At 36.3% G+C, this 15,197-nt stretch overlaps 1 protein-coding gene across 1 annotated transcript in view; it reads right to left on the reverse strand.

Moving 5' to 3' along the window:
• LOC124712279 (neurofilament medium polypeptide-like) overlaps positions 1 to 15,197 on the reverse strand; it is a 74,970-nt gene that overhangs the window by 26,164 nt on the left and 33,609 nt on the right. Inside the window, exons 2-4 of the mRNA XM_047242573.1 lie at positions 1,754 to 2,053; positions 407 to 786; positions 109 to 349 (exon numbers count right to left, since the gene is read on the reverse strand). Coding sequence (XP_047098529.1) covers positions 109 to 349; positions 407 to 786; positions 1,754 to 2,053 — 921 coding nt within the window. The remainder of the gene's footprint in view (positions 1 to 108; positions 350 to 406; positions 787 to 1,753; positions 2,054 to 15,197) is intronic.

The following is a 15,197-nucleotide window of genomic DNA, read 5'->3' on the forward strand; positions in this document are numbered from 1 at the left end:
GTCTGTCATTTAACAAAAATAACAACAGAGCTTTCACAAGATTCAAATCTTTTTGTAAAAATAATGAGTTTGTACAAAATAACTGTGTTGCTTATATGAATTACTTACTTTGTATGTGCTGTTTGGCGCTTCTTATGCTTGATTCTTTTCTGTCTAGGTTTATCTGTGGCATTCCACCTCACATCTTGTTGCTTACTGACTTTTCTTGTGGCTCTTTGCTGAACTGAAGCATTGACTGACCCTTGACCTGGAGCTACGGCTGAGCTCTTTGGCACAGCTTTGCCCCTCCTCTGACTCTCACCAGTTGCTTCCTCATCCTCATTGCCCTCCCCTTCCCCTTCCCCTTCCCCTTCCCCTTCCCCTTCCCCTTCCCCTTCCCCTTCCCCTTCCCCTTCCCCTTCTTCACTTTCTTCCTCCCCTTCTCCATTTCCAGTCTCTGTCACAGTCTCCTCTTCTCCTTCACCAGTCTCTGTTGTGGTCTCCTCTTCTCCTGTTCCTTCTCCTTCACCAGTCTCTGTTGTGGTCTCCTCTTCTCCTGTTCCTTCTTCTTCAGCATTTCCTTCTCCTTCTTCTCCATTTCCTTGTCCTTCTTCTGTTCCTGTCTCCACTTCTTTCTGTCCTTCAGAAGTAGATCCATTCTGCTGCACTTGCTGCATTTGCTGTACAACTCCCAGTGTTAAAGTGAACCTGCGTGGTGTAGAGCTCTCATTAGAGACAAAGCTCACCACAGCAACATTTGAAGACAGGACAAACTTTGGATTCACAGTAGCATTGTTTCCACAACAGCTGCAACAAGAATACATCATATAAGTTGTCAGGCCATGTATTAATTTGGTATACATTTTCAATTATTTGGTCTCATTATTTATGTAACAAGTTGTTCAGTATTACTGATCTGTGCAAACTTAAGTAAATGTTTTGTTTGAAGTTTTAGAAGAAAACATAATTTGAGCATGTGGGTTCATGTGGTAACAACAAATTATGACAATCATTTTTGACTGAGGTATTTTAAGGTTTCCCTATGATAACACCTACCCCCCTCCTCCAAAAAAGACAAGTTTTTCACAATGGATGCTGACCCAGTTGACTCTGTACTGCCAGATTAATATGTAGCAGATGACTTCACACTTTTGACACAAACATGTCCATACTCAGAGCTCACACATCAACACAATACTGTGTATGAAGTTGTCTGGCCCATTATGATCAGCAGACATGATGGAGTCATCTTATGATGTGTGCACTTTGTGTTCTCCAATGTCTGTTCATTGCTGCAGCTGACCCTCTTCTATCCACAGGTTCCACACCATCACTATTTCTATTGTAGTATATGCAATACAAAGGCAAAAAGTCACTGAATGTCAAAGCCATTTCCTAGAGACCAATAATTCTTGTGTGTCCTAACCTAGCCAGAAGCTGATACTGTGATGTTTGTCTGATGTTGACGTCTCATACTGATGCTGGCCTTCATGTTTCAGCTTTGCTTGACATAACACTGATCTTTCCCTTTACATAAGAGTATGCACTGCTGGGTCTATGAGTATAGCTTGCTGTATTCTAAGTAATTTGTAGTTATTACCAAGTTTTACAAATTCTCCCAGTTTTGATTCATTCTGGCTACTCTGTTTGTCTGTTGCAGTTGTCATCAAAAGTTAGAAGTGTTAAAAACACATAACAAATATCAGAAAGTTTTAAAATTTGGGAAACTGGTCAAACAGTGCTTGAGAGATGGGTGTAATATTGGAAGACACACCTGCCAATGGCTTGTAACTGTCCACCAGTCAGGTCATAGATGGTGAGCACATCGTTGACACATGAAGTCTTGCCATTCATATCAGTTGAGGGTGGTGCCATATCAAGGTCAGACACTGCGATTGTCAGATGATGATCCATGGGTGCTGAGAAGCTGAAGATGCAGTGCAGGTTGTCTATGAACTGACTGCCCGACCGAAAGGGGAAAGATCGCATTTCCCCAGCTGCCAGATAGTGTACTACAGAGCACTGATCCCCTAGGCAACTGCCCAAGCTTGCACTTCCAACCACCAGCAGGAGCCTGTTAACTCAGAAAATCAAACATGTTACTGTATTCTGTAAGTACAGTATTTTCAGAAATACTGCAATAGCTTTTTCTCCCTGAAACAACAAATTTGAGCTATTTAGGATAAAATATGTTTTAGTCACATACAGAAGGATGAATTGCATAGTGGACCTAAAATTGTCTGGAATCTGATGGAGCAAACAGTATCAGTTTCAGAGATTCAGGTGTGAACACAGTACAAGAGTAGATGGAATAGTGCTCTCCAAACAGAATGTTATTTTGGCAAGCAAGGTGTTTGGTAAATTGTGTTCAATAACATTGAGAAAAGTTCTTGCCACTGATGAAAAATGTATAAGGAAATATAACTAAAATTGTATACAGCAATGAATATACTTAAAATACATATTTTTAATTGTGTTGTCAGGAAAAAACTTCTCACAGTTCCAAATTTTATTATAAAGACTTCTTGTATGTTAACAGTAAAAAACAATTATGTTTTTAAATTTAAAAAAAAAATATTTTTCCTGACTTCCAAGCACATTGTCTTAAAGCCAATAGGAAGCCCACAATTTTATGAAGCTCTCCTGATTTTGTTGGAAAGGAAGGATGATAGGAATGCATGGTGCCTGTTCTTTCAAGGATGTCCAAAAGAACAGACAGAACACAGACTCCACAGCTGTGTTATATTATATGTAAATTGAAAGTGGATGAGGGAGAAAGGAAAGGAAAGGGATTACTGATGTCAGCTGCACTGGGACATTATGCAGAATCAGCGGCGACAAATAAAAATGTGCGCCAGACTGTGATTCAAATCTGGGATCTCTGCTTACTAGGCATTGCATTAACCACTGCCTGACCAACACTTGCATCCAGCACCACCTATCTGTAGGCCCTGTCCATGTCCACCATGCTCACTACTAACGGATTCCTGTAGGAGGACAGATGTATTTGTACATCTGCACTGAAGAAGGTGGATTCATTGCCCATCTAGGTTGATCAACTATATGAATGTGTGGCATCTGTTCCTTTGAATGTGTGTAAAAGAGCAGACACCACACATTCATATAATTGATTCACCTAGATGGGCAATGAATCCACTGTTTTCAGTGCTGATGTTCAAATATGTCTGACCTATTGAGGGAAACTCTGAGTAGTGAGCATAGAGGACATGGGCAAGAGCTGTGGATAGGTGGTGCTGGATGTGAGTAGGGGTCAGCTGAGAGGTGTGCTGAGATAGTCATCGCAGTTATGATAAAAACTGTGTTCTGGATAGCACAGTGGTTAATGCAACTGCCTAGTATGCAGGAGATCCCAGGTTCAAGTCCCAGTCCAGCACACATTTTCATTCATTGCAAACAATTTAGCATACTGTCCCAATGTAGCTGACATCAACAATTCCTTCCCTTTCCTTTCCTCTTTCCTTCACCCACCCCCCCCCCCCCCCCATCCCACCCTTACCCATCCCTCCAACTTCAGTTTACATACACAATATGGATGAGGTTAAGACTGAACTAGAGAGATTAGAACAACAGATTTTGTCCCCTATTTCCTATAGTGATAGGGCTTCACCATTAGCACAGTTATGAAGCTTGAGATGTGTTCAGTTCTGTGGAGACTTCAATCAAACGATTAATGCAAAAGTGGACATTGATTCTAATCTCTTGCCTTATCCAGATGAATTGAATTTGTTTTATAAACTTTCAGGAGAAAAATTATTTTCTAAAATTGATCTTAGGGCACATGCTTTCAGCTGCCTCTTGACAAAGGCAAAAAGTTTTCGTTACTGACACTCTGTCTGGACTGCAACAGGCTACCCTTTGGGTCTTGACAGTGTCCCCACCATATTCCAGAGGTTTCCTGAACAGGATGTTTTGGGGATTCCATACTGAGTGCATTGAGTCTTCAGATGGTAGGGAGGATCCAAAGTAGCAAACATAATAAATGAACAAATTAGCCTCCAGTCTCACACATCAGACAAAGAAGTAGGGTGGAACAAAAGAATTAATATGCTTATTACTGTAGACAAGGTTTTTTGTGAGAGCCAGATTGGTCTGAACAGTTTTGGTCTGAACAATTCAGTAGTGTAGCACATATGAAACAAGCTCTGAAACTGATGCACATAAATATTCAGTACCTGTGAAATAAACCACCCCTTTCACAAGTTTTTGTTACTGAACATGTGATTGTGATTACTGAATGTGGTCTTAAAGCTGAGGAATTAAACTTGTGTAAATTAGAGTGTTGTGTTGTAGCTAACAGTTACTGTAGGCAGCAGCAAAAAGGTGATGGCTATTTTTGTTCAAGATACTCTTACTTCAAAAATATCATTCCTGGATGAACACAACAGTGAAATAAATCTAGAAATTACTGGAATTACTCTTGAACTGAAGGGAGAGGGTAGTAATTACATGAACCACAAAGTAACAGGAATTTATCACCCACCAAATGCAGATGTATGCACTTTTTCAATAGTCTTAGATCAGTATTTAGTCTAAGTGGTTCCAGTAATTTTACTATACTTCGGGATCTGAATATTAATTCAGACTCCAAGAACATGACTAACTTGAGGCTGACAGATACACTGAATTCATAAACCTTGTAAACATAGTAGGCACTGATATGAGAGTGACAGACTACATCGCCAGCAGGACGGATTACGTCATAATCAGTAAACATGCTACATTGTTAAACACAGCAATATAGAATTTCAGGACTTGGACCATTACTATCGGTCTGTTGAGTATGTGGGTATAAACACAGCAGAAACAACAAATGCTACTGACAGAAATGAACCCTGAACAATCATAATACAAACCATCTCAAACATAAACTAGCCCAGTAGGAATTGAACAGTATTTATAAGGTAAATGGCTTAAACATTAAAAGGAATGAATTCTATAAAACAAGTTTGAGACATTATAATCATTGCTGCCCATTTATAAAGATGTTAAAAGGATTCTAATACATAGAAAGAATCAAAAGTGGAAACTACCCTGTAGTCTGATTAAACTGAAGCAGAATGATCCTGTACACACTATAATTAATTAATTATTGTTTGTTCTGTTATTCTCTACTAGAGTGGTCAATGATAATGATAAGTCATATCTGAAAAACAAATGTATGAAATAGTATGCACTATAAATAATTAATTATTGTTTGTTTTCTTATTATGTACTACACACTGTATGAGATATATACTTATATATGTTTTACCACCATAGTCCTATGTTATTAATTTACTGTATAATTACAAACTCATATAATGTAACATGACAATTCCTATATCATTGTATATGATAAAATGGATGCTCAATAAATGAATGAATGAATGAATATTGACCTCTACTTATTTTATAGATCTAACAAGGATATCATTCTCAAGGAAAAGTATTGCAAAACCATGAAAATGATTAAAATAGAGCTTTTGAATTTCAGAAAAAATGTTCACAGTGATTCAGTAATGAAATATGATAATGTGAGCAAAGCATCTTGGAAGCTCATTAATCCATACTCGGAAGCACCATCATACATGAATATGGAAGAAACAAGCATAGTGCATGAGGGAAAATTAGTAGAAGACTCAAGAATAGAGGTATTCCAGCTCAACCCATTGACCAGAACAGTCAGATGAAACGTTTGGTCACCCCAAGGTATAACCCTTGAATTCAGAACTGTTGTTGTTGTTGTGGTCTTCAGTCCTGAGACCGGTTTGATGCAGCTCTCCATGCTACTCTATCCTGTGCAAGCTTCTTCATCTCCCAGTACCTACAGAAACCTACATCCTTCTGAATCTGCTTAGTGTATTCATCTCTTGGTCTCCCTCTACGATTTTTACCCTCCACGCTGCCCTCCAATGCTAAATTGGTGATCCTTTGATGCCTCAGAACATGTCCTACCAACCGATCCCTTCTTCTTGTCAAGTTGTGCCACAAACTTCTCTTCTCCCCAATCCTATTCAATACCTCCTCATTAGTGACGTGATCTACCCACCTTATCTTCAGCATTCTTCTGTAGCACCACATTTCGAAAGCTTCTATTCTCTTCTTGTCCACATTAGTTATCGTCCATGTTTCACTTCCATACATGGCTACACTCCATACAAATACTTTCAGAAACGACTTCCTGACACTTAAATCTATACTCGATGTTAACAAATTTCTCTTCTTCAGAACTGTAAGTGAACATAAATTAACTTGAATAATCAACACATTACAGACCAAGCACTCAGCTGGCTGTGATGAGATATCTCATACCCTAATTAAGAAGTGTCACAAAGAATGGGTTAAACCAATTACCTATCTCATTAACTGCTGTGTTATGGAAAACACCTACCCTGACTCATTAAAAAGGTGCCTAGTTAAACCAGTATGTAAGCAAGGATTCAAAAAACATGTTGAAAACTTAAGGCCAATTTTATTAATCCCCATATTTAGCAAAGTCTTTGAATGTGTTTTGCTTTCACAATCAGTGACTATTTCACAAAAAATAATGTGCTCACTGAAACTCAATATGGTTTCAAGAAAAACCACAGCACCATTTCAGCAATCTCTGAATTTTTACATAGTACATGCAGTGTCCTAATCGAAGGAAATTAGGCAACAGGCAAATTTCTTCACCTTTTAAAGCATTTGATTCAGTTAAACATGACCTATTAATAAAGAAACTTCAGGAATGTAGCTTAAAAGCTTCAGCAATATTACTGCTAACCAGCTACCTGTCAAACAGGAAGCAATCAAGAAAGCTAACCTATCAAATTAATAACCGAATTGCAATCTCCCAGTCTTTTAGTGAAACATGGCGTCCCACGGGGCTCAATTCTTGGTCCCTTTCTCTTCTTAGCCCATGTGACTGATGCCACCCAGGCACAAAATTCCAAAATAGTGAGTTATGCAGATGATGCATCTCTCTTGTTTTTGGCAAAAATACCTGTGAGCTTATATCCTCTGGAACAGTTGGGGTAATATATATAATTAAGTAATTTCATGTGTAAGACCTAAATGTAAATGTTAACAAATTATAATTGTTATCAATTAAGACAGTTAATTAGAACTGTACCTCTATAAATAATGTATATGAAATTGAAGCAATGGACACTAATAGCTGCCAATTCTTAGAGCTACACTTAGTAGAAAACTTGCAATGATGAAATCATATTAATTTTGTATGTGGGAAGAGTAGTAGTGGATTATATCTATTCAGTCACCTAACAAAAATAGTTACAACCTACTATCAAAACTGTTTACTATGGAACAATAGATCCTTAACTAAATTATGGTAGTGAACTATGGGTCTGTGCTGCAGATACACACCTCAATAGATTATCGTATTTTATGGACTATAATACGCTACAGACTTAAGACGCATGTTAATTTTTAAGAAATTTTTAAAAATAAAATGTTTACCATTTTTACTATTAGACTGAAAAGCGAGACTAAAAAAAGTTAGTTTATAAAATTAAAATGGCCTTTAAACATCCCTGAAAATTGTCATCTGAACATTCTTCGCTTTCTTCCTCTTTGTTGTCCTCTTCATGTATGAGATGGTCTTCACTGCTATCAAGAGCATTATTTACGCCACAATTCTTGAAACATTTAATGATAATGTCTTCTCTCACTCTAAACTATGACACTGTTTTATCCACTGTTACACTTGTTTGATTGTAAGTCTTTTAGAGCTCCATTTGGCATGAATTCATGTGGAGTTTCACCCACCATCCATTTGTTCAATTCGTCTCTCATATATGTTTTAAATGGTTTATTTATTGAGACATTAAGAGGTTGCAATTGTGAAATAAGTACTCCTGGAGTGACAGCAAGCTCTGTAGATCCCTGTGTCAGTATCTCTTCCACAGAATTTTTCGAATGACTATTAAACTAATCTAGGACAAGAAGAGAACTCTTCTTCAATAAAGCACCTTTCCTTCTGTCCACACTCTGCTAATCCAAGATTTCAGACCAATCTTGTCCATACAACCCTTGTCATGTATGTGAACAACCACATGTGGCAGTATTGTTTTGCGCTTGAAAATGATCATTGGATTAAGTTTAGTACCATCAGCACAACACGAAAGGACAACAGTTTAGTGCATGTCTTCTTGCCCACTTGTTTTTACAGTTACAGTTTCAGCACCTTTCGTGGTAACAGTTCTGTTATTAGCACATCAAATGCTGGAGGAGATTCATCTGTATTTGCTATTTGGCTTAGTGCCACATGGGTTTCCTTTTGATGTTGAGTAATAAAGTGATGGAAAGATAATATTTATTCTTCCTACTCTTGTGGCATTTTCTGAGCTATTTCGTTTTTGGTTCACATGCTAAGTCTATTATGCTTCATAAACTATAGCACCAACCAACTGCACCCTTGAAGTCTGTTAAGTTCTACTGTAGCACTAGCTTATGAGTGTGTATTTGAATCATCTTTGTGTTAATTCTAGTGAAATTTTGATGGTGTCCTTAAATCCATTTCAATACATCATCTTCTAGTTTTGACCATTTTGCATTCAGTCTACTATTTGCAAATTTAGTCTACCTCATTTTTTCCAGTTCTTTTTAACTCACTTGCCAATTGCAAATATATTTTATTCTGTTGATGAAGGACTGAAATGCCACTCAGTTGTTCTGTTTCCATGTTCTTCTAAATCTGCTATTACTTTCAATTTATAGCCCACATCATATGAATACCTATTTTGTTCCATTATGAAACTAGCTACTAATAAAAATATTGTACTGTTACTAACAACATAAATCACTTTCAATTCAAGTTCACTAGCACTGAAGACTGCAATGATGCATCACAGGCTAGACAGTGTTCTGCGTTTCTGATGGGAAGGTGGGAGGAAAACAGTATTAATAAGGTTGTGAATCCCCCCCCACCCCCCTCCCCCACACACACATTGATGCACTATTACTGCCACCAGCTGAATCCAGTGTTGCCAGACAGAGATAGGTTTCCCGTGGCATTGCATATATGACAATTTTTGAGTTGGCAGGAACGTTAAATCAAACACTGGATATTTTTATATTAATTTTGAGTATAAAATGCATCTGAATTTTGGAGGCAATTTTTCAAAGAAAAATGTCCATCTTACAGTTTGTAAAATATTCTGCACAAGAAGGCTTTTAGAATAATGCATGGTTTAGGTCACCGTGATTCTTATAGAGAGGTTTTTGTGCAATATAAGTATTTGTATTTGTATTGCTGGCCACAGTGGCCGAGCGGTTCTAGGCACTTTAGTCTGGAACCGCGCGACGGCTATGCTCGCAGATTCGAATCCTGCCTCGGGCATGGATGTCTGTGATGTCCTTAGGTTAGTTAGGTTTAAGTAGTTCTAAGTTCTAGGGGACTGATGACCTCAGATGTTAAGTCCCATGGTGCTCAGAGCCATTTTAACCATTTTTTGGTATTTGTATTTGTATTTCTTTACTGGTGCTGTAAATCATGTTTGGGTACATATTTTGCACAAACGATATAGGACAAGTCAGGTTGCTACAGTATATATAACATCATACACATTGTTATTTTGAAAAGATAAATAATTAAAAATTATTCAATACACGTTGAATATTGATGACAAAGTTAAGATAATGAAATAAAATAATAGATTGGTTAAGGATATTTGAACAGTTAATACTATATTTTTTTGGTACTCTAAAAACTTGGAAACAGAATAGAAGCAGAGATCAAGCAAGTACTCTTTTAGTTCACTTTAAACTTTTGTAAATTTTGCATCTGTTTCAAATAGGATGGCATGTGGTAGTACAGCATTATGCCAGTATGATGCACTCCTGTCTTACAAATGTTTGTACTTACTGTATTGATAACTGTCACCTGATAAACAAAGTAAGAGCCTACGGAATATCAGACCAGCTGTGTAGGTGGATTGAAGAGTTTTCAGCAAACAGAATACAGCATGTTGTTCTCAATGGAGAGATGTCTACAGATGTTAAAGTAACCTCTGGCATGCCACAGGGGAGTGTTATGGGACCATTGCTTTTCACAATATATGTAAATGACCTAGTAGATAGTGTCGGAAGTTCCATGCGGCTTTTTGCGGATGATGCTGTAGTATACAGAGAAGTTGCAGCATTAGAAAATTGTAGCAAAATGCAGAAAGATCTGCAGCGGATAGGAACTTGGTGCAGGGAGTGGCAACTGACCCTTAACATAGACAAATGTAATGTATTGCGAATACATAGAAAGAAGGATCCTTTATTGTATGATTGTATGATAGTGGAAAAAACACTGGTAGCAGTTACTTCTGTAAAATATCTGGGAGTATGCGTGCGGAATGATTTGAAGTGGAATGATCATATAAAATTAATTGTTGGTAAGGCGGGTACCAGGTTGAGATTCATTGGGAGAGTCCTAAGAAAATGTAGTCCATCAACAAAGGTGGTGGCTTACAAAACACTCGTTCGACCTATACTTGAGTATTGCTCATCATTGTGGGATCTGTACCAGATCGTGTTGACAGAGGAGATAGAGAAGATCCAAAGAAGAGCGGCGCATTTCGTCACAGGGATATTTGGTAACCGTGATAGCATTACGGAGATGTTTAGCAAACTCAAGTGGCAGACTCTGCAAGAGAGGCACTCTGCATCGCGGTGTTGCTTGCTTGCCAGGTTTCAAGAGGGTGAGTTTCTGGATGAGGTATTGAATATATTGCTTCCCCCTACTTATACCTCCCGAGGAGATCACGAATGTAAAATTAGAGAGATTCGAGCGCGCACGGAGGCTTTCAGACAGTCGTTCTTCCCGCGAACTATATGCGACTGGAACAGAAAAGGGAGGTAATGACAGTGGCACGTAAAGTGCCCTCCACCACACACCGTTGGGTGGCTTGCGGAGTATAAATGTAGATGTAGATGTAGATGTAGACATGCAAATAGTGCTTCTGCCTAGTATCAAGAGGGTGGAAATCACAGTTATACTTGAAGATATTTCCATCTTTTAAAATACTTCTTTTGTGAAATTTAGTATTTCATACACATATAAGCAAGGAAGAGGCAGTATATTGACATTTTTAAATATTGGTCTACGAGAGTCTCTGTACTTAGCATGGTTTATTATTCTAACAATCTTTTTCTGTAGCCTAAATGTTTTGTTTGTACCTACGGAGTTCCGCCAAAAAATAATGCCGTACATCAGCAGTGACTGAATACTGCCATGGTACATTGTGATCACTGACACACCGCTTGTATTTTGTGAGAGGATTCTTACTGCATACGTAAGTGTGTTTAACTTTTTATTTACATGATTAAGATGTGCCTCCCATTTTAGGTTTTGCTGAATATGTATAACTAAAAATTTTGTGTTGCTCACAGATGAGAGAGTTTTCCAATCAATTTTAAAAATCAGTCTTGCAGGATGTAGTATCTGTGAATTGTGGAAATTGACTGTCACTGTTTTTTTATTATCTATTATTAGCTTGTTTGCTCTGAACCATTGTGTTAAATTTTGTATCATACCTGTAGCTGTATTTTGTAGGCTTTCCTCATCACATGATTTGATTAAGATATGTGTGTCATCTGCAAAAAGTACTGTTGTCCCTTTAGTTATTTTTTCTGACAAATCATAAACATAAAGAATGAAAGTACCTTACAGTATATTTCTTGTTTTTATAGAAGGTGATTTTATTTTTTTGTATATCATCAAAAAGATTTTAGAACATACAATGACATACATGACTACAATACTAGAAATAAAAATCACTATTTTAGGCAAAGAACTATTCTAAAAATAGCAGACCACAGTGCGTATATCAGATGTCGAATCTGGTTTAACAAATTCCTAAAAGACTCTGTGACTAAGCAAACTGTGATATTTTTACTTGCCCTCTTGTTTTGCCATCTGCCTCCTTAAAATCGTTTTTTCACTTTTAACTAATTAGCATTAACATACATGAATATAATCTGCATTTCCATAAAAGAAAAAGGTTGGCCCTCAGTTTTAAAGAATATAACACCAGATCTAATTTTGTGCTTAGCTTTATATATGTAATTGATTTTACAATTTATTTGGACTATTACTAGTTAGTATCTTTTATTATAGGGCAAAATCAGTAATTGTTTTGTAACTTAAATTATATTGTTGATGTGCAAACAAATATAAGTTCTGTACTAATTGTAAACATTTGGAAGACGAAATACTAATAATCTTAAAGTATCTATTTGGCTCAATTCGAAAATGTGTTAAGAAAACCAGCCCTTTATTAATTACAAAGTAATTAATAGTTTTGTCAAAATTATTGTTTATGTAATGATAGGATATGTTAATTTCATCATTTAAACAAATAATTCAGCCTTGTAGTAGAAGAAACTGTTAAAAAACGGAATTTTTTTGATGTATTCAGTTAATATAATGAGTTAAGTTTTAAGTGTAATTTCTGTAAATTTAAGTTTGGATAATGTGCAGTTTCAGTACCTATTATTGTGATGATATATAAGGACCTGATTTTTGGTCATGAAACAGTCAATCCACAGTTGAGTTTCTGATGAGAAACCTGTGTTGGTTAGAATGACAACAATGCATCAACTTAACAGTGAAATAAGTGTTACACCAATAGGCCATGTGTTAAAGCAATGACAGTGTCTGTTCCATGCGAACCTTTCTATTCTTCAAGAACTGTGAATTATGTGGTTATGTTTTTACTGCTCATATATGTTCAGCAGTACACTATTGAAGCAGTATGTGGATGTTCACCTGCAAACTATTAATGAAGCTTATGGGAAGTTACAACAATATTGCACTGCCCATATATAACTGTGTATTATTGGGGAGCTGTGAAAAGTGAAAGTATGAGACTGTGAAACACAGTAGTGCATTTGTAAGTTACATCATTTAATGTAGACAGTACTGCACATCCATCCCCTATTTTTTCAGCCAATATGTTGACACCAAGGACAACAAATGAAGAAACAAAGTAGGATAACTGCTACAACTTGTGTGTGCATGGTGGACATATCTTCAAAAAGAAACACAGAAATGTTTATTCTCACTTTCTAAATTTTCAGTTGAGAACATGTGATCTAACAGTTTTTATTGGAAATTAGACATACTTTACTTGTATACCTTGTTTTGTGGCTTTACATTCTCTTTTATGTACTTGCATTGCAGTTTTGTTAATTTATATCAACTATTTGCTTTGTTTGTATTTCAAAAGAAATTCTCAGAATGATGTAAAACAACACTGACCATTGCAAAAGTCATCACCTTTGTTGACTCTATGCAGAAAAACAAATAAATAAAATAAAAAATAAAATCTTAACATTATGCTCATAACTGTGCATGCAGTGGAAGAACATTACATTATGTTACATAAATACTTGTTCCATAGATCATGAACATGACATTTCTTAAAGATGTGGAATGTGTCAGTTTGAAATAAATTTTCTTTACATGATATAATTTTTATTTTTTTATTGATTTATTTTTTTATTACTTCATATCTTAAAATTCATCTGCTGAGCAGGAGGAATTGTCATTCAGAAATGTGTTCAATTTGTTTTTAAATCCAGGGTGGCTATCTGTCAGACTTTTAATGCTATTTGGTACATGACAAAAGGTTTTTGTGGCAGCATAATTCATCCCTTTGTGTGAAAAAGTCAGATTTAACCCAGAATAGTGAAGATCATCCTCTCTTCTAGTGTTGTAGCTATGAACTTTGCTATTATTTTTGAAAGGGGATGGGTTATTAATAATAAATTTCATAAGTGAATCTACATATTGTGGCAGTACTAAGAATATCTTGAGTTCCTTAAATAAATGTGTGCAAGATGATCTTGGATGGGGTCCATCTATTATTCTGATTACTCACTTCTGTGTAACGCATACTTTTTCTCTTAATGATGAATTACCCCAAAATATGATGCCATATGGAAGCAGTGAATGAAAACAGACATAGTAGACTAATTTACTAATATGTTTATCACCAATATTTGCAATAACCCTGACAGCATAAGTAGCTGAACCTAAATGTTTTAGCAGAACATCAATGTATTTCTTCCAATTCAATTTCTCATCAATGTAAACACCCAGAAATTTTGTATATTTCCCCGTAGCAACAGACTTCTGTTGACAGTCTATATTTATAATGAATTTATGCCATTTACTGTACAGAATGGTATATATTGTGTTTTCTCAAAATTTAATGACAGTCCTTTTGCAGAGAACCGCTGAATAATTTACTGAAAGACATTATTTACAGTTTCCTAACTAATTCTTGTTTGTTGGGTGTGATTACTATACATGCATCATCAGCAAAAAGAACTAGCATTGCATCATCATGAATACAGAGTGACAAGTCATTAACATATATTAAGAACAATAAGGGGTCCAAGACTGAACCCTGTGGGACACCATTCTTGATACCTCTCCAATTAGAGTAAGCTACTGATTTTTGCAAACTATTACTGTTAATTTCAACCTTCTACTTTCTTCCAGTTAAATATGAAGTAAACCATTTGTGCATTGTCCTACTAATTTTATTATCAGAGGTGTTAATCTGAGACATAATGCACATACTTCTAGACTTTTTAATAACTGTTCTTACTACAGTACAGTAGTTTTCATAATGTTTGACTGTTTCTGGATCATTATCCTTTTAGCTACAATATACGTTTCCCTTTTTTGTTTACAAGGTATTTTTGTCCCTTTAGTAAGTCATGGCTTTTAGATGGTTTCTTACAATTATGTTTCACCATTTTCTCAGGGAAACCATTTTCAAATATACTCACAAAAGAATCATGAAATAGGTTAAATTTAAATTAGCATCAGGTTTCCTGTACACATCATCTCAATCTAACTATTGCAAGTATAATCTATGTCTGGTTATTGTAGCCTTTGCACAGGATGGTCTTAAGGATAATTTTTCTGAATTCACCTTCTAATAACCAGTGCTCACTTATTTAGGCAATATCACCAGTGCAGAGGGCCTTTGGACCACCAAAGAATATATAGAGGCCATTTAGAACATGTCTGTGCCTAAATACATGAAGAATCTTTGAGCATTTCTTGGAAAATTGAATTACTATACTCTGTTTATTCCCCAGACAACCTCCATAGCCCACAGAGTCAACTATCTGTGTAGAGGGGGAATCCCATTTCAGTGATCTGAAAAATGAAGAGTAAAATCAGTTCTTCCATCAGCACCTTATCTTGT

Source organism: Schistocerca piceifrons, chromosome 8, assembly GCF_021461385.2.
Source record: "Schistocerca piceifrons isolate TAMUIC-IGC-003096 chromosome 8, iqSchPice1.1, whole genome shotgun sequence".
Lineage (NCBI taxonomy): Eukaryota > Metazoa > Arthropoda > Insecta > Orthoptera > Acrididae > Schistocerca > Schistocerca piceifrons.